General features: G+C 48.2%; 2 protein-coding genes across 2 annotated transcripts in view; both read left to right on the top strand.

Annotated features, from left to right (window-relative positions):
* lmbr1l (limb development membrane protein 1-like) overlaps positions 1 to 6,862 on the top strand; it is a 27,889-nt gene extending 21,027 nt beyond the window's left edge. Inside the window, exons 3-16 of the mRNA XM_017415233.3 lie at positions 706 to 739; positions 1,000 to 1,139; positions 1,625 to 1,728; positions 1,825 to 1,948; positions 2,032 to 2,100; positions 2,187 to 2,251; positions 2,396 to 2,552; positions 2,653 to 2,729; positions 2,809 to 2,886; positions 2,978 to 3,051; positions 3,205 to 3,295; positions 3,393 to 3,459; positions 4,790 to 4,951; positions 5,482 to 6,862. Of these exons, the coding sequence (XP_017270722.1) occupies positions 706 to 739; positions 1,000 to 1,139; positions 1,625 to 1,728; positions 1,825 to 1,948; positions 2,032 to 2,100; positions 2,187 to 2,251; positions 2,396 to 2,552; positions 2,653 to 2,729; positions 2,809 to 2,886; positions 2,978 to 3,051; positions 3,205 to 3,295; positions 3,393 to 3,459; positions 4,790 to 4,951; positions 5,482 to 5,567 (1,328 nt within the window). The 3' untranslated portion in view covers positions 5,568 to 6,862. The remainder of the gene's footprint in view (positions 1 to 705; positions 740 to 999; positions 1,140 to 1,624; positions 1,729 to 1,824; positions 1,949 to 2,031; positions 2,101 to 2,186; positions 2,252 to 2,395; positions 2,553 to 2,652; positions 2,730 to 2,808; positions 2,887 to 2,977; positions 3,052 to 3,204; positions 3,296 to 3,392; positions 3,460 to 4,789; positions 4,952 to 5,481) is intronic.
* Positions 6,863 to 12,751: 5,889 nt separating this feature from the next.
* dhh (desert hedgehog signaling molecule) lies at positions 12,752 to 17,102 on the top strand. Its single transcript, XM_017415234.3, has 3 exons — positions 12,752 to 13,986; positions 15,714 to 15,975; positions 16,072 to 17,102. Exons 1-3 carry the CDS (start codon positions 13,666 to 13,668, stop codon positions 16,884 to 16,886), a joined length of 1,398 nt encoding a protein of 465 aa, XP_017270723.3. The 5' UTR covers positions 12,752 to 13,665; the 3' UTR covers positions 16,887 to 17,102.
* Positions 17,103 to 19,721: the final 2,619 nt, after the last annotated feature.

Here is a 19,721-nt window from a genome sequence, read left to right on the forward strand (position 1 = left end):
GAGAAATGCGCGGGAAGTGAGCCAGAGCGAAGAGGGTGGTCGCCAGGGTTCCCGCGGTCGCAATAGGCCGAAGCGGCGCTGAGCTGCGAGGGCCGTCCAACGCTGCTCGCAGCTTTAATTCAGATTGTATCCAATGAACCGTCCTCATTGGAAGCAGAAGGGGGCCGTTTGAGTGGTTATCCCTCTGCTCCACTTGGGGCTGGGGTGGAGCTGCAAGGAGGCCTGTTTTTTTTATCACGCGGGTCTTTGGAATCACAAAACCTTTGCATCGCGGCTCTGTCCTGCAGCCGAACGACTTTTGCTCAACTCCTCCACGGCTGTCACTCACCAAGAACCGGTTCCTCTTCCTCAGGTGTAGCTTCGTAGGTGAACGGCTGTGAGAACCCCCCTGCACAGGAAGGTGTTACAGGATCGCATACTGAGCTAAAATGAAATGCTTTTTTAGTTTTAGCTGCTGATTGTGTTCAGTGCGCCGCATGATGCTGACCTGTTCTCTGCGTCTCCAATCTTTTTGGGCGTAATTTGACTGAACTGGAATCTTGATCCAGCATGAACAAAATGCCCCCCCTCCCCCCATGAGCTGAAGAGACTTTAACTCCCGTGCTGCTGAAGGCCTCCTTTACCTCTGACATGACAACCAGATTGCATAGTTTTTTGCCTTATTTATTTATTTATTTATTTATTTGTTTTTCTTCTCCCTTCCAGATGATGTTGAAGATGCGACGGTCAACAAAATTGCGTAAGTGAAAACCTTTGATAAATAACCAGCCAGCAGCACCTGCTGTCATCCTGGGCGACTGCGCAGATACGAGTCACCGTGACATAAATAATGATCAGAGGTCATTTCACCTTGGATTTACTGCCCGCTCTGTGTTCGTTCGACTCCACCGTCATCCTGGACTTTGTCCCTTCACGCTGGCATTCGATGTCCTTAGCTTTTTTTTACCCAGGCTGATTTATTAGGGCAATAATTTATTTATTTGTGTTTTGCTTTTCTAGGCTGTGGTTGTGCACGTTCACCCTGTCCGTTGCAGTGTGCGCCGTGCTGCTTCTCCCCATCTCCATTCTGTCCAACGAGGTGCTGCTCACCTTCCCACAGAGTTACTACATGCAGTGGCTCAACGGCTCCCTTATCCACGGTACTTTGAATTGTTTTTTTTATTTTTTATTAGCTGGCCAGCTCCAAGCAGCTAAAAGTAATGATTGCTGTTAAAAAGGAGAAAAAAAACAAAACAACACGGGACATGAGTGGGTGATGAACTCCAAATCAATAGTGCACTGGCCTGTGTCCAAATGCATAATTATTATAGACGGAGCAGCTTTGACCTTACAGGGAGCTTTAAAAAATGGCTCCAAATAGATCTGTTGCTGTTTATAAAAGATTTCTGGCTCAGTTTTAAATGAAGCGATTTAAGTTTAGGACGTTGATGATTTAGATATTAAAACCAGAATAAAATCAGGCATGTAGTGTGTTTATTTTTTAAATGTTTTCTGTTTTCGTGGCTGTTTAGCTGTTCTCCTGTCTGTGGGCATTGTGCCTCACAGTGGCTGATAGCGGTACTGCCAGAATGCTCCATTGTGACTCTAAACTAACGAGGAAATGTTGTCCTTCTTTCATCATCAGGGTTGTGGAACCTCGTTTTTCTCTTCTCCAACCTGTCCCTGGTCTTCCTCATGCCTTTTGCCTATTTCTTCACCGAGTCCGAGGGATTTGCGGGATCTAAAAGGGTAACGGTTTCCTGTCTGCTTTCAGATTTAAAAGGTGTAATAATGAGATGACAGCTGATCACCAGACACCTTGTGTTTCGTTTTGTTTTTGCGTAGGGAGTGATGGCCCGAGTGTACGAAGCAGTCGTGCTGCTGCTGCTGCTGGCTCTGCTCGTGCTGGGCATCGTGTGGGTGGCTTCAGCCCTCCTCCACGACAACGTCGCCCGAAAGAGCCTCTACGGTGAGTCACTCTCACCATGTCCGCACAGTCCTTTAACAAGCAGTCTTTCCTAATTTTCCTCCTGTCGTCTCTTCCACCTGCAGACCTGTGGGAGTATTACCTTCCGTACCTGTACTCGGGCATCTCGCTGTTCGGAGTGCTGCTGCTTCTGCGTTAGTACATCTCCAGTTGTTTTAAAAAGGACGTGGCTGTCCGACTCTGACACGTTCAACCCCCCCTGTGTGTTTTCTCTCCCCAGTGTGCACCCCCTTCGGGTTGTCTCGGATGTTCAGCGTTACGGGCAGCCTGCTGGTCAAACCCAGGGTAAGTCACGCTCCGAAATCCTACTTCCTGTCTGATCTCAGTCCAGCTTAGCTTCTGGTGCAGCATCTCTAGAATCATGCTCACTAAAGGGAACAGTCAGGCTGTAGCTGTGTTTTCCTCACTGATCCGTCTTGTCCCGCTCAGCTGCTGGAGGATGTAGAGGATACTCTGAGCTGCACCGTGTTTGAGGAAGACTCGCTCTACAGGAAGCTCAACTGTAAGGATGCATGTTGGGTCAAGCTGAACGTGGAGGCGATGAGGAAAGAGTACGAAACAGTCCGGAGCAAGCGTGTCGCTCTGGGTAAGACGAGGCCGAGGCAGCTTCCCCCTGCAGCGCTAATAGTCGCTTGTTGCTGCGCACGCTCACCTGTCGTCGCTTTTCTCCCTCGTTTTCCTTACAGAGATGCGTAGGAAGGCGTCTCCGTGGCAGCGAAACCTGGGCTACCCACTGGCGATGCTCGCGCTCCTCGCACTGACGGTACGCGTTCATAGATTCTGCTCTGACGCCTCGTTTCGTCACATATTTATCTTGATGTTGTCGCTGCTCGTGTGTTCAGGTGATGTGTGTGCTGATGGTCTGCTTCAATGTGTTGGAGTTGCTGCTGGATGACACGGCAATGCCCAGGGGAATGGAGGTAAGGGGTCCGTTTTTGAGCGGCAGCCGGTCATCGGTGAACATGATCATTGGTGTTTATTTTTTTATATTTTAATTTTTTTGTGTTGTAGGACCCTCACCTGGGGATGGCCTCCTTCTCCATGTTTGGCTCACTGGGTGCTGCAGTCCAAGTGGTCCTGATTCTGTATCCTTTGAAGCACAGTTTTCTATAAACGATACACATCTGAAATGTCAGTCTGTCTCTGAATGCCCTAAAAACAGATTATAATCTAATCCCTGGGTAGTTTATTATCTGTGTTCCTCCTCATTCCCGTGTTATCCTCAGTATGAGTCTCAGCTACCTGATGGTGTCCTCTGTGGTGGGTTTCTACAGCTCCTCTCTGTTCTGTGGCCTCCTGCCTCGTATAAAGGACACCAACCTCACCCAGGTCTGTCGCTGTGGGCTCCTGCATCCGTTTGGACTTCATGCAGCTAAAACCGGAGACGTTCCTAGGATGTTAACCTCTGAATCTGTGTTTCTTTCAGATCATCGCAAACTGCGTCTCTCTGCTCATCCTGAGCTCTGCGCTGCCGGTCTTTTCACGCACACTCGGTAAGGACTCGAACCAGACGACAAGTTTTAACTTTTAACCAGCCTTAACAGCCAGGAGTCTGTTCTGTTCCAATCTGAGAGTGTTTCAGTTTGTACCGTTCAGCTATTAGGGCTGAGCACACATTCAATTTGTTTCTTTGAATATTCCGCTGCTGTGTTTCTGCTGGTCCCCACCGAGCAGCCACAGCTCAAACCTGCAGTAATTCAGGCCTCTCACAATCGTTTACTCATGCAGGGATAATTTAAGATTTGATCCTAAAACCTAAAACAAGCGCCATCATTTTTTAGAAAAAGATGATCTTGGTTTGAAACTTTTTTTTAATATAGTTTTTTTTTTTTTAGTTTTCTTTTGGTTTGTCAATAATTTGGATTAAAAAAAAATGAATATTGTTCTAAAAAAAAGCCCTTTTTTTGTTTGTTTTGCAGAAATATGGACACTGCTGCACCAATAACATGGTGTTATACAGTATAGATACTAGGAATGTGCATTTAAAGCAAATAACTCAAATTTGTCAGCAATAAATATATATTTTATTTCTCCCCTCTAAGCTCACCCAGAACCAAAGGTTCTGCTTTAGAATCCTTTCAAAAAAAACTACGATAAAAGAGAGAAGCTTTTCTTGATTTTCCTTCCAGGAGGTTGATGTTGTGTCGGGGGAAAAAAAGTCACTGCCAGCCTTAATTTGTAGACGTAGACAATTTAAAAACCTAAAAATTCCTATAAGGCGCAGCTGATCAAAGCTTTAGTTCGCCGAAGCAGTTATTTAGCTGCTGACATTAAATGAGTTTTTATTTTGAAGGGTCGTGGCCCGGTTCCCTCCTGTGTTATCTTACCTGCATGCCAGCCGTGCTGCTGAAGTGGAGGGCCATAAATAAATTAGGCTGCCTCAGCGGAGCACACGGAGTTGAACCGGCTCATTTTTATTTTCAGGGGGTCCAAAGCGGCCACTAACCCTGACATTTTAATATATTTTTTTTTATCAGATTGAGTTTTTCTGAGTCACTGTTTCTGATGCAGCTGCCTCAACAGTTAATCTGACCACTTGAGGCTCTTAAAAAACAGAAAAGAGTTTTATTTTATTTTTGTGTTTAAAAACCTCCCCCACGTTTGTTATCCTTTGTAACGATGTCAGTAACCACACAAACACGCTGGCTGACGGGACGTGTTGCTCGCAGGAATTCTGTTTGGCAGCCGTGAAACCCGAAGAGGTGCCGAAGAACCTGTTGACTTGTAGTTTTCGGAGAGCCCACAAGAGTGCAGACACGTGTCACCAATGTGCTGAAGGTCTTTTTTTTTTTTCTCTCCTGCTTCTGTCTCCGTCTCTCTCAGGAATCACCAGCTTCGATTTGCTGGGAGACTTTGGGCGCTACAACTGGCTGGGGAACTTCTACGTGGTGTTCCTCTACAACATGCTGTTCGCTGGCCTGACGTCGGCCTCCCTCATAAAGACGGTCACCTGGGCCGTGCAGAGGGAGCTCATCCGGGCCTTCGGTCAGTCTGCTGCCCAAGTTCAAAAAAGGATGTTTTGTGTTTCTGCGTTTTAACGTTCGTGGGGCTGTACCGTGATTAAAGTCATTGTGTTTTGATAGCTGTGCCATAAGTCTCCCCCCCACCCCCACCCCCTCGGGCCCCACATCCCGGCGGGGCCGGTCTCTCTTCCTCAGATAGAAAGAACACAATTCTTTCAGGAAACTGTAAAGAGACGAGAGGAGAGTCGGGTCCCGTTGGGGACCTTCAGACACACCGCCCCGGACCCCTTGTGTTACACACACCCTTCAAACCTCCACCCAATGCAAACAAGCACAAGAAACACCCACACACACACACACACAGCACAGATAGCATCTCTGCACCACAGCGGCTCTCCTGCACTTTTCCATTACCTCCCAAATTACTTTTGTTTCGTGGTTAATAGACTTTTATTGCACTTAAATCAGTGGTTTATTTCTGCAGGTTGGAGAGTTTATTGTTCTACTTTGTAAGTTTGTTGTGTTTTCTGTGCCCCCCCCCCCTCTCTGTAGGACTCCACAGGCTGCCTCTAACCGTGTCCCGGTCCACCGTCCCCTTCAGACTCCTCCTGGCCAGTGGGCTGTCGAAAATCCAGTGACTTTGATTATCCTCATCACTGTTTTTGCTCGAGCGTTTTAAAAAAAAAACTGAGCCGCTCCGAGCGCGCCTCGTCTCGGAACACAGGGAGCATCGGCTCGGTCTCAGGCAGTCGGGTCCGCCCAGGTGAGGACCGTGGGCGCGCCCAGTGCTGAATCCAGTCGGAGCTCAGCTTTGCTGCTGGGTCATCGCAGGCAGGATCAGACGAGGAGGAGGGGGGGAGGATGGTAGCCACGCCAGCAGTCCTGCCCTACGTGTCAGAGTTACTCTGATAAAGCTGCGTCATAAAACCCTCTTCTTATCTCAGGTTTACTGAGCTGCTTCTGTCCAATAAATCCTCCTCGCTTTACTGTTGGAAGAGTGGGAATCCTTTGCTTCCGTGTCTCGGGGATCCGTTTTGTATGTGAGCGGGATGAAAGGGGACACACCACAGAGTGTTGGAGCTCCTTCTGAAAATGTAGTGTTATTTTTTTTCTTTTTGGAGAAAACGAATAATGTTTGTGTGATTTTTCTTTTCTTTGAGAACATTAAACCTACTGAATGTGACGAGTTAGCCAGGAAACAAAGTAAAAACTAATCAGGACAAACTCCTGCCTTAACCAATCAAACTGTGAATCTTTAGAAGATGTATTTTTTTTTTGTTTTTGTTTTTGTGGGACTGTGCAATATCTTACTATAAATATTTCACCGTTTTTAATTTTACCAAAAGTCATTTCATTATCGTCTATTTGAACTGTTTGTTTGAACTCCTTGTTCGTTCTTCTGTTGAGTGTGTGAGATAATGTCTCAATCCTTCCTTTTGTTTATTTTTAAATCAAACGTCCATCCTGACTGTCAGCCCAAGGTGAGCTGCTGTATCAGCAGGTGGTCAGTGTGACCAGCAGGGGGCGGTGCATCTTAAAGGCTCAGGTTTTCTTCTCTCTGCTTCATCATTTTATAGAAAACACTAAAGTTTATGCAGTTGTTGTTTTGGGGAATGTTTCTGATTTTCTTTATAAAAAAAAAAAAAAAAAACAGGATGTTTGGTTTTTTTTTTTTGTTTGTTTTTTTTACCTTTTTATTTATGGGTATTTTGGGGTTCATATATATTTTATTAGTTTTAGAAATATGTTTATGACATTATGAGACAAAAAAACAAATATTTCAAGTGTTTCTGCAAGACAAAACAAGATGTTTAAGGTTGACTTTTGAAATGATCCGGAGTTTCGTGTTTATCGAAGCTGATTTTTTTTTTCTTCTTCTTTTTAAGTGTCACAGTGTTCTGAGCAGAAAGCAATAAAAACTGTTGAGTTTTTAGCTTCTTTGTGTCTTTTCTGGAACAAATCAAGATGCCTTTTTACTGTAAGTCGTTCCCCTTGATGCTGTTACATTTTACAAAGTGTAGCAACACACTGCTCTGTGTGTGTGTGTGGTAAGGTCATCCGTCCTCTGCGTCCCTCCGCCCTGTTCTTGGACGTCTTTAATCAGGAGCAGAAGAAAGCCACATTTTGACCCGTCTGTCAGCGGCGTCCACCCACGACGCCACTCCGGCCGTGGCCCACGCTTTCCCCGCTTCGATGCAAATGCCAGATTAAAACAAAACAAAATAAAAAACTCCTGCCCCTGACATCCCCACCTCCTTTCTTCTATTCCTTTTCCTTGCCTATTGTTCGTTTCCTCTCCCTTTTTTTTCTGAAGTCCGTTCAACAAACTCCTCCGGCTCTGATTAATTTCTCCCTCCTTTGATTTGCTTCTTCTTTAATTGTTTGCGTTTCTTGTTTTGTTTTGTTAGATGTCCTAATTGAGCCGATTCGCTTGAGCTTCTGTTTTTGCTCTCGGCTTCCTTTTAGCCGAAGAGGGGAAACGAACTGAAATGCCGCCGCGCCATTAGTGGCACAGCGAGAGGCTCTGAGGAAGTGACACATCAGATAAAAGGTGTGCTTTATAGAGAAATGCCAAAGTCCTGTCTGGCTCAATGAAAGAAAGAAAAAAGGGGAACTTGTTTGGAGTGACTTGTTTCTGTAGATCAAACATGAACACCTAAAAGCAATCAGAAAAGGCAGCTTACGGCTGAGAATGGGGTCAAACCAGCTTGTGAGGGCCTCTGGTGGCCTCTGTGCTGCTGAGTTTCGTCTCGTTCCCGTTCCTGTCGCATCGTTCCGTGTCAGCATCGAACTCCAGAGTTGTCTGGGTTCTGATCTTTGGAGAGCCGGTCCAACTGGCTGCTACGGTTCTGCAGGAGGAGCTGGGCCCGGCAGACCTCCTGTAAAAATGGAGGACTGCTCACGCCTTTGCGTTTGGTCGGCAACAACGCCGCAGGTTTGGCCTTTTCCCCCCATCTCCAATGACGTCTTGCTCGTGAAACACGAAGCCCCCGTTCTTTCTCAAACGAAAAAGCTGAAGTTCGGCTTCGTGGCCACACAGCTCGTCTTTCTGCCCGTCTGAGGCCAGCTTCTGACTCGAGTGGCCGAGGTTTTCCGTGAAGTTCTTCCGGATCCCAGGCTGGTCTCACCGCCTGAGCACCAGACGTCTCAGCTTCATGTGCTGCCTGTAACCAAAACGAGCAGGTGTTCTTTTTACTTTCTCCCCAACTAAACCAAACATTACCCAGTTGGAGATTTGGCACCGCGTGCTGAACCACGACCCGTTAGTGCTTTGAAAGCGAGTCTGAATTCCCCTCTTTAGTCCGATCTCGACACCATCACTCGCCGCCGTTTACCAGAGTCTCCCATGACGAATGATGGGTTTGTTGCATTCTGTCTGTCTGCGTTTTTCTTTTTCTTTTCTTTTTTGTTGCCCGCTGCCATAAAATATGTGCAATTATGTTCTTGCTGTGTGTTCATTTGTATGTTTGTTAGCAAAATATCCACACAACAGATGATTTAATCAATGGATTGACTTTTGGAGTGGCTGCCAGATCTCATCGATCATAGCAAACACAAAAATGGCTGTAAGTCCGTCAGTTTTACGGATAATGAAATATAACACGGCAGTGGAGGTAGCTGAGAGTGATCCCCATCACATACTGTAAGCACTAACTTATTACGTTTGAGCTTCGTTTTAATTGTTGCTACGAAAGGTGGCCGGAAATACACATTTCTTCCAAACAGATAGTCTGACAGTCCGGTAGACTCGGTTCAATTGGGGACCAAAAGTGAACCATCTGTTCCATTTTCAATCGAGTCCAAACCCTTTGAGCGACCTGTTCCCCTCTTCGCCTGTGGTCATGTGCCAAACACACCACGAGCCATTCCTCCTGCTAGTGGTGGAAAGGCGTGTTTGTTTTGGTTGTATTTACCCAGAAGGCCCTGCGCTGTAGTCCGCTTCCTGTCTCCGGTTCACATATGCATTCGAACCGCACCAGAGTTCACTTTAGTCGAACCAAGGCTGAGGTTTTTAGGCTTCTTTTGGTCCACATGAGAGTTCGAATGGGCGTTCTCACCTCCCCAAACAAACTAGAAATCGATTAAATCGGATCACACAGGGCTGGTGTGAACGCACCCTACGTTAACGAGGAAAACGGGTTTCAATGAATTCCTAAATGAAAGTTTTGCTCCTTATTCTTTGCGGTTTCTGCGGCTGAAGGTCAGTAAGCTCGTGTTCAGCCTGACAAGAACTTTACTCCTCGAATTTCGGCCTGTGGACCGTCTTTCTCCCCCCCCCCACAGAAAGGTCAGGCGCAGTTCAGCGAAAGCGCCCCGCTGGTCCCGGTTGGGGTGACACACTCCATGGGACTAGATGTCAGGCGTATCGGGAACAAGGCGGGAAGCTGGCAGCTTGTAATGGGATGAGATAGGCTATCTTTATTGTCAAAACATACGAATGAAGGAGGGGAGGCGGGAAAAAAGACACAGATTAGCCTTCCTGACAGTCGGCCCGTTTGAAGTGCGAGCCAAAGTGCATTAGGGGCTGTTATCCCCCCCTCCCCCCTTTTCTGCACTTGCTAATACAGAATCGCTCAGGAAAAGGCGAGACTTGCACGCTAATCAGCTGATAATGGGTCCGCGCAGTCCGTTTTTTTTTCGCCCGCCGTCCTGTGTGCACGCTCGCGGCACACTTGCTTCACACGGCGCGCAGGCCTTTTGTTTGGTCGGGGAAACTCTGGCGTGACTGCCGCAGAAACAAGACCGCGGTTTGTTTCAGCTCTGTAGAAAAGAAAAGAAAAAACAAAACAAAAAAAAACCTCAGCCAATCCATTTATGGGCCGGGTTCACACGGCAAGGTACGTCTTATCTGACCTTTGACCTGCTCGCCTGCAGCCAGGAAGTTCCAGCCCTCTTGTTCCATTGTCCACTCCGGTGCACCGTCGTTTTATTGTCCAACACCACGTTTAAGCTGATGTGTTTACGTACACATTTCACGTTACTTTAACACCCCCACCCCCTAAGAAACATGAACCGACCGGTTCACCGGTGGAGCGTCCGAGTCCGAGCCAGGAGCCAGGAATCGTCCGGCGTGTGCAGCCACATCTGGGAAACGCCACCCTGCCTCTTCCTGCACCGATAACGCACGGACAGTGAGGAGGGTGGTGTGGCCGAGGCCTCCGAGCACGGATGTGTGTGTGTGTGTGTGACTGGAACACACGAGGGTAAAATGGCAGCTCCTTGACTTTTCTCTCCGCCAGCCCTCCAGGCGGCCTCCATCAGAGGAAGCTGCTCCTGCAGAGTGTCGATTCAGCTCCGACACAAAGACAAACACTTGAAATGTCAAAGCCAGCAAAAAAAACCCACGAGTTCTATTTTTTGATAAATACATCATGCAAGGCGTGGGGGGGATTTAGCTAAACTTGGACCTCTTTAAATCATTTCTACCACCCGCCGCCAAAAGGCAAAGCTGTGACGCTGTGCACTCATGTGTGTTCGCTCGCGCCGTCTGCGAAATATCTCAAACACAAAAGTGTCTTCAGCTCAGACAGTTTTACAGAAATCGAGCTAAAGTTCGGTGTGGTAGTAGCTGAGAGTCGTCCCCAGCTGGGCTCAGAGCTCTGACGTTCACCACTGGAATAAGCTCCGTCTGTTAGCAAAATATCTCATGAACCACTGTGTGGATTTCAATGAAACCCTGTAGGTGGACCTCAGCAAGTGATTTACTGTTGAAGTCGAGCCAATTCAAGATGGCTGCCACAGCAGTCTCACTGTAGAGAGCACAAACATGGCCGTAGCTCCGTTGTTTCTCCACATGAGACCAGTTTCCACCGCTGGGCCTTCGGCTGTTTGCGGGCAAGCGATGGCCAATGGCCGACGGCGAAGGGAAGTCTCCCAGGTGCGTTTGGCGTTCGCGCCGCCGCCGGATCAGGTGAGACCGTTTGTCGAGAACAAAGCAGGGAAAAAGCTCACCCAGGCGGGGGAAAGATCTCGTTCTCCCCGCGCGGGTGGCTGAAACAGGAAACGGAGCCATTCACCCGGCCATGTACTCCCATCCTGAAGTAGGGGAGTGAAATGCCAAAAAAGAGGCAGGGGTGGGGAGGGAGGGAGGGGGGGGAGGCACCAAAATAAAAAAAACTAATAATAATGACTTTATTTCCATCTCCAGCCCACAGATGTTTGCTTCCTTCCTTTCCCTTTCATGCCAGATGGAAATCTCTTTTTTTTTTTTTTTTCTTCCGTCTTGTTGCCCGCCTTTGAAGAGGAACGCTGCCGAGCGGCTGATTGGACGTACGGACGTGTTTGTTGCTACTTTTTTTTTTTTTTTTGATTGAGTCACCCCCTGCATGTGTTAGGAGGGCCTGAGATCTCTCATCTGTGCCGTCTGAGCCGGACTCGGGCCTTCCTCCGTGTTTACCGCAGGGACAGGAAGAGATGCTGTTGCCGTCGCCGTTCCCTCCCCCACAACATCCTGGGTGTATGTGTGTGTGTGTGTGTGGGGGGGGGGGTCATCTTGGAAGCTTCCCCGGCGATCCGCGCGGAACTCCGTGACCCGAGCAAGAAGAAAACTCACTTTAAAAAAAAAAAAGACCTCATTATAGACATTTAATTTGTTATTTGTGGCGTAAAAAACAAGCAGGACTGCACGACTCTGATTAACCATAAAACACTGGCTCGTGATGGCCCTCTGACCTTTGATCTCCCACTCATTAATTTGAGCCTATCGCCACATGATTACAGATGTCCCACCCTGGAGACACGAGGGTTCCTCGTCACCTGACACATTTTATGAGTCTCCCAGCTATTGTTCGGAGGGGGATAAAAATAATAAGCTGACAGTTCGGCTGAGGGGCGTTTCCAGCCGAGGAGGTCCTGGGTGGTTCGCCGGGGTATCAGGTGGGGTCAGGCTGGCTCCCCAAACACAGGAAGGCAACGCTGAAAGTCATGGTCAGGGGTGGGGTGGTGTGTGTGTGTGTGTGTGTGTATGTGCGGATAACGAGGTAGGACACTTGTGCTGCCTCTTCTTTAGGCCCCTCGCCTTCACCTCAGTCTAATAATAACCCCGGCAGAGTGGGAAGAGTAAAGAAGAGGAAGGCCATTCAGGGTCCACTGACATTAACATTTTTATATATAAGTAAAAACACTCCTTGATTTTAAAATGAAACCAGCACTCCTCAAAGCAGTTCCCTTCTGCTTTGCGTGGCGACGTTTAAAAACAAGATTCCTGCGATTTCTTGGTGCTCAGAGTATGTGTTGGGGATGACTCTCAGCTACTGCCGCAGCGACTTCTAGCCCAATATCTGTAAAAATTACCAAATTATAGCCAGTTTCGTGTTCGCCTGTTTAAATTAGCTGTGGTGGCCGTCCTGTATCAGGTTGACTGGAAACCTTAATCACTTGTAGATGCTCATCCAGTGATCACTTCCTGAGAGTTTGATTTTAATCCGCCCAGTGGTTCAGGAGATATTTTGCTAACAGACAGGCAAGGGTGACTCCCAACAAGATAAAGCCAAGAATGCAAACAAAGATTTCAGGAAATCTGCTAAAGCTCACATATGTATTGAGGGTGACCCTCAGCTCCCGCCACGCCAAATCTGGGCTCAGTGTGTGCGAAATTCACTGAACTGGGGCCAGTTTTGCGTTTAATGAGATTGATTAGCTGTGGCGGCTAGCTCGAATCAGGCTGACTCCGAAAGTTAATCAGTTGTTGATGTGCATCTAGTAGTTACTTCCTGGGAGTTTCATTCAAATCCGCTCGGTGGTTCGGGAGATATTTTGCTAACAGACAGACAGACGAACGCGCACGCCGGCAATTACATGTTTTTTTTTTTTTAAGGCGGCGTTTTGTATTCTCGGTAAGTTACTTATCCTTTAGGAGACTCTGCGTGTGTGTGTGTGTGTGTGTGTGTCACTGTGTCAGCATCATCAGAATTGGAGGCGTGTGCTGCTGCGGCGGCGGGGGTTGGGGGGCAGCGCGCAGAGGAAGGGAGGGCGATCCCGTCCGGACGCTAATAAGACCCAATGGCTGTGGCGCAAGGTGGCCAGGAGCGCAGAGGCGCCGCAGAGGGAAAAGGTGGACGAAGGAGAAGAGGAGGTTTGAAAAGAAAAATTAAAAAAAAAAAGAAAAAAGAAAGACGGAGGTTCCACAGAGGTTTATGTGGATGTGCAGGCAGAGAGGAGCGGCTAGAGAAACAAAACAAAACAAAACAAAACAAAAAAAAGCTTCCGCGCAGCCAGGGAGCCGCTGGACTTCAGGTGTGCGTCAGTTTGAAACGGAAACTGCGCAGAGAGGAGACACCTGCGGAGGACACCTGCGGAGGACACCTGCGGAGGACACCTGCGGAGGACACCTGCGGAGGACACCTGCGGAGGACACCTGCGGAGGACACCTGCGGAGGACACCTGCGGAGGACACCTGCGGAGGACACCTGCGGAGGACACCTGCGGAGGACTGTCAGTTCACACCTCAGCCACAAGGTGAACCCTCTCCAAACTTCTCATCCAGCTTTTCTTACTGATGCCAAACTTCAGATAATATTCATCTTCTTCTGGACTATTTTTTTTTTGCCCATTTGAATCTTCCGGACAATACAAAGACACCACCTGTTTTATTTATTTATTTATTTTAAAATAACACCCTTAGTCCTGATTGATGTTCGTCCTCAAACAACCAGGACTAGCCTCCCATGGTTTGGAATGGACCGAGGTCTGACCTCCATTCAGCTGCTGTCGCCCGTGAGCCTCTGAGCCTCGCCGATGAAGTGCTTCTGGTGGGCCCGCCTGGCGGGGCCGCTCGGCCTGCTGGCCGTGTGGGCCTGCGCCTGCGCCTGGCCCGCGGTCCAGGGCTGCGGGCCGGGCCCCGGATACGGCGTGCGCTCCAGGACCAGGAAGCTGGTGGCCATGCACTACAAGCAGTTCTCACCCAACTTCTCGGAGAACAACATCGGCGCCAGTGGCAGAGCGGAGGGCAAGATCACGCGCAACTCGGAGCGCTTCAACCAGCTGGTGTGCAACTACAACCCGGACATCGTCTTCAAGGACGAGGAGAACACCAGCGCAGACCGCTTCATGACTAAGGTGAGATGCCCGCTGACTAACAGGTGCTTTGACAGGTGTGTCCTCTCGGCAGAGTCCCCACCTGTATGATCTGTCCCTTACAGGAAGTGGCCGAAGGCAGCTTACAGCTCAGCCACTTTCAGCCACCTTCAGCTCGAAGCACATGATCTCATTCATTGTTCGCTGCAGGCTCAGGTACCTGCTTTTGGCAGGTTCTTAAATGGAACCACCAGACCTTCCCCTTCTTCCCGCAGAGATAAGAGGATCAGGATGTTATTGAGCAGCACCTCTTCAGGAAGATTCCCTTCTAACTCTTAACTCAAGTGTTATTTTTTTTTTAGCAGAAGTGAAATGATCTGTGTTCTCTTGTATTTCTCAGCGATGAATCACGAAGTCCACGGCCACCCCTTGAGCCCCTCCTCCGAGCATGTGGACACTCTCTGTGATTGTTGTGGATGTAAATCTGTGTTCCTTCCCGGCCCAGAGTGATTGTATGGGGATGGAAATCTGGAATTGTATGTGCGTGCCCTCCTGGTACCCAATTTGAGTGTGTATATGTGTCCTTTTTTTTTTTTTTTTTTTTTTTTTCCTTTTACTTGCCCACACGTGAAAGGCGCTCTTTGTGCGTCGTTTGGAAACTCAAAGAGGGGTCGCCTATACAAAATTCCCGCCTGCTGAAGTAATGCCACCATCGGAAAAGCGACTATTGTGGTTGTGACAATGAAACGCCTCTCCTCAGTGGCATTGCGGGAGAAATGTACCCGGTTTGTTTTCTGCCCCTCGCTCTTTCTCACTCTCGGCTGTCACATTCCCCGGCCTGTACCCGTACATTCTTCCCCTCTTGGCCTTCCTCACTCGACTCAACCTCTACCCTCGTCCGCCGGGGCCTTCTTCTCACCAAATCCTCCGCTCGCGCCCTCGGCTCTTGCCGCAAGACCTTACCTTAAAAAAGGTTCATTTCAGGCCACGGGACCTGCTCCCTCTTGAGTCACGAGCAAATACGAGACATGATAATGAGTGTTATCACCTCAGATGCTGACGTCGTTTCTTTTCTTTTCTTCTTTTTTTTCTTTCCCCCCCTCACTCCCAGTCATCTATTTTGTGACAATGCTGACACAGTCTGCAACATTATGGGCCCACGGGGGTGTTAAAAGTCACCGAGCGCGTATTTGATGAAATGTCTCAGGGGTGAAAGTGTGTAACTCAAGTCTGGAGCGAGCCGGAGAGGCAGAGAATGGCCTTGATTATTCTGTCACCCGGTGGTAAAAGGCCAAGGAATGTGCCAAACTGGCTACAGGAGGTTGCTCTCTTTGATTGTTTGTGCAAAGCTGAGATGGTCTTTAACAAAGTTGTCCTCCGGGAGGGAGAGCTCTGCTCCGGAGACGACACCTGAAAGGAGATGTCATCAGTGCGCCTCACACCTGAAAGACCAGCTGACTTGGCTCACCCGCGTCAGGCAGCAATCACGGAAATCCGAAAGACCTAAAAGCAGATCTGGTGTGTTCACGCATTTTACCACAGAAGGGCTTCCATGAGTCTGAGCAGGGTTCTCTGTAGGGGTAACTTTATAAACAAGTTGACGAGTGTCCTTCGTCTCCAACCTCGCGCCGAACAAGGGTTTTAAAAGACCCGCTGACTTGCAGAGGGCTTTCTTCCACTCGAGTGACTGTCCGAACCCCAGACATGTATGTGCAGTTAAAATGTTAAACCGATCCCTTTCTGTTACGTCTTTTTTTTTTTTCTTTTAGCGATGTAAGGACTGTTTGAACCGCTTGGCCATTGCCGTGATGAACCAGTGGCCAGGGGTGCACCTGCGCGTCACCGAGGCCTGGGACGAAGATGGCCACCACCACCAAGGCTCTCTGCACTACGAAGGCCGGGCTGTGGACATAACCACCGACGACAGGGAGACGGAGAAGTACGGCCTTTTGGCTCAGCTGGCCGTGGAGGCAGGGTTCGACTGGGTCTACTACGAGTCCAAGCACCACGTGCACTGCTCGGTCAAATCTGGTGAGTTTGACGGAGAGTTTGTGCCGCTGTGCTGAGAGTGCAAACGTATCTCGTTCCTGTGAGTGGCGTTTGATGTTTTTGGTTTTTTTCTCGTAGATAAGTCTGAAGCTGTGGAGAGGGGTGGCTGCTTCCCAGGCTGCGCCCGCGTGACCGTTGCCGGCGGGATGCAGAAGCGCCTGTCTTCGCTGGCCCCCGGCGACAGGGTCATGGCGCTGTCCGAAACGGGCCAAATCGTGTACAGCCGAGTCCTCCTGTTCCTGCACCGGGCCGCAGAAAGCCGGTCGACCTTTCTGTCTCTGGAGACGGAGGACGGCCAGAGGCTGGCCCTAACGCCTCACCACTTGGTGTTTCTGGACCCCGGCTGCAGGCGCGGCGGCCACGCGCACCAGGCCCGGTTTGCGAGCAGAGCCCGGACCGGAGACTGCGTCCTCATCGGTGCAGAGGGGGGCCAAACGCGGCCGTCGCGGATCATGTCCGTTTCGCTCACGCGCAGCGCCGGGGTGTACGCGCCTCTGACAGAAGCTGGAACTCTGTTTGTGGACGGCGTCCTGGTCTCCAGCTACGCCCGCCTGGAGGACCACGGACTCGCTCACTGGGCGTTCGGACCTTTGCGGCTCCTCTACTCGCTGAACTGGCTTCTCTGGGGGGAGGAGGAGGCGGCGGCGGGAGAACAGAACGCTGACCTCAGAGAGGCTCGCACCGAAACCGCAGCACGTTTCGGCACTTCAACCATGACGGACAAAGCAGATATATGCACAAATAATTACAAACAGGACAATCTTAGTGAACCTCTGCGGATGAAAATCCAGGAGAAGCACTCCCTGCAAAGACAAACAGATGTTCACTGGTATGCAAGGCTACTCTACAGAGTCGCATGCATCTTTTTAGACTCCACTTTATTGAATCCTTAAAAGCCAAAAAGCCACAGATAATAATCTACTCACAACGCTGAATAAACCCCCTCCTTTTGGAACCAGCTTCTTTGTAATCTCCTGCAAACGTCCAGTTAGTCAGTCTGTATGAATCATTTAAAAAACAACTGGTCTGTACAGGTTAGCGCCAAAAGAAATGTATATTAGCCTGTTTGTACATCTGCTGTTTCCTTTCCCCCTCGCCCTCTTAAAAGCAGAAAGGTCTACTGGAATAGGAACAGAACTTTTATTTTTGTACTTCCATGAATCATAATATATATAAAGGTTGCATTTATTGTAATAATTCCACTACTTGTATTTTATGTCACGAAACAAATAAAAATGACCTTTTTTTAAAAAATAGATAAATAAAATAAAAACAACAATTTGTTTTTTATTAAGATCCGGGGTGAATGATGCCACTCAAAACGAGGCACTGTTCAGTTGTTCGGCTACAAATGTGTTGGTTTGTGTGGAAAAATAAAAAATAAAAAGGCGAGCCTCCACGTGGAAGTGTGGCGAACCTGACGGGTTAATGAAAAGCTCAGACGTACTTAATATTCTCCTCTCCGTTCCACAGCTTTCTCACCTCATCGGCTGCTTTGAGGGAGATACTTTTTTTTTTTATCTGTGCCAACTCCTCCGGTTTGGACCTGAAACAACACAAACGTTTACTATGTTGCACGCTGCTGAGGCCGCTTTCTGCTTTCTTTACATCTCACTTTGGCGTCAAACTGCATTTTTTTTTTTCTTTTTAGATAACTGTTACTAAGACTTACTGTGTTCTCCAAGTTCCTAAGACTCGACTGGAGGAAAAGGATGAGCTTATACTCCCCCTTGTGGAGGGATTAATATTGTGTGACTTTTCATTCGAATCCCATACACTCGACAGCTTTGATTGAGAAAATCTAACTCAACAAACACTAGCATGATATATTTTACAACCCTCTGCAAAGCAAGCCAAGAATGCACAGCTAACTAACCAACCAATATCTTCTCAGAGCTCTGAGTTTGTTAAATATTTGCATCGACTATTCCACACGTGAGAGCAATGATGTCAGAGGAACAAAACTCAGCCCTGAAATGATCCGTTTTTCTTTTTAGCCTTCGACATATAACCCGTTAACAAAATCACGAAAGGTCCCTGAAAACCCAGCAGATATGCGAACCTCTTTCAGTTTCTGTTCCGTTGTAAACATCTGTGAAGGTATTCCAGGGGATTATCCTCGAAACGCAGAGGAGCCAGATGGGAAAGCGCTGGCTCCTGCCCGGCCCGGCCAATGGGAGCGTTCCAGCGTCCCGGCGCAGGCCTCCGTTTGCACCCACCGCCCAATCAGCCGCTGCCGTCCCCCACCCCTTCCCCTCCCTGCAACCTAATCCAATTTCTCTAAAGCTGAATGGGGAGTTAAGTAATCCTGTCAGTGGGACCAGTAATACCCTATTTTCAAAATGAAAACATGCTCACCTCACATTCAGGCACGGAGAAAATGCAGGCTCTAGCTGACCACACAGAACTGTTTCTGATTGAAGCCACTGGTTAAAAAAAAATGAAGATATTTAAATTACAACGTATGGCGCTCTCTACAGGGACAACCATACGGTCTCCAGGGTGGTACTAATGTGCAAAACGGGACATTTTTTATGTTTTTTTTCCCCCCTTCCTATTTGACAGGATCTAGTAAGTGAATCACCCGTGAATCGTTTCTGTTGCGACTTCATAAGGAGCAGCTGCCGAGGGTTTAGTTATTAACCCACAACCAAGGAGGTTTTTGTGGTCGGCGGCGCTTCGAGTGTTTGTCTGTTTCTTAGCAGGACGGACCTTCCCACTTATCAAAAGTCGTATTCTGCAGGTGACAACTCCTACAACTCCTCTTGGGATCCCATGTCATTCCAGGTTCTGGTTCTGGGGCCTACTTAAACGTGTGAAGCATCCTCATCCTCGGCCGTCTTCACGATTTATTCTACCTTTAAAAAGGAAACGCTGGTTAATCTGCACAGTCAGTGTGTCTTATAGAACGTTAACGAACGATACGGGACAAACTTGAAGCAGTTATCGTCAAATTAACATGACATTTAAGACATCTGACCAGAGGCTACAACTACAGGTTCTTGTCTGGGTCAGGAATGGATGTGGATTAAAACTAAGTTTTCAGGAGCTTCCCAGTGACATTTAGTCTTCTTTGTTTTCTCTGCAGAGGTTCACGTCATCATAGCTCATGTAGAAGGTCCGACAGAGACCTTTTTTCTCTTGAAGACAAGTTTGAAAGCTTTAGGATTGTGTGCATCCGGGAGGGACTCTTTGCCCGCGTCTGCGAAACCAACTTATATTTCTTTGAGTTTAGATTTCAGTGCAACACGAAGTCGCGGCTTTGGTCAAAAGCAACACCCGAGCAACTCACAAAGCTAAATTACACATGGAAAATACATGAATTCTTGGGTCAACCTGTTAAAGATGGAGATAAAGAGCGGAGCGGCGTCAGCTCCATCGTTCCATCATCATCCAAACTAATTTAAGTACACATCAGTTATTTTTCGCAGCTCGGCCACGGGTGACCTAAATACACACCGAAGTGCCTCAAAAAGGAGCTGGCTGATTTATTCTGTTTGGTGAACCCGAATTAAACGCTGAAGCTCATCTCAGCCTATATTTAGGGAACTGCTCCAGATGAGAGCTGAAAAAATTGGGGAAAAAATTAATCTTAAATGGTTTACAGAACCATTTAGCACGCAGACATAATGAAACCCTAATTTAAAGCACTCACCAGCAAGCAATGTCAGAGCAGCTCTTATCTTTCAATCATAACAATGTTGTGAACAACAACAACAAAAAAAAAC

This window comes from Kryptolebias marmoratus, linkage group LG8 (genome assembly GCF_001649575.2).
Source record: "Kryptolebias marmoratus isolate JLee-2015 linkage group LG8, ASM164957v2, whole genome shotgun sequence".
NCBI lineage: Eukaryota > Metazoa > Chordata > Actinopteri > Cyprinodontiformes > Rivulidae > Kryptolebias > Kryptolebias marmoratus.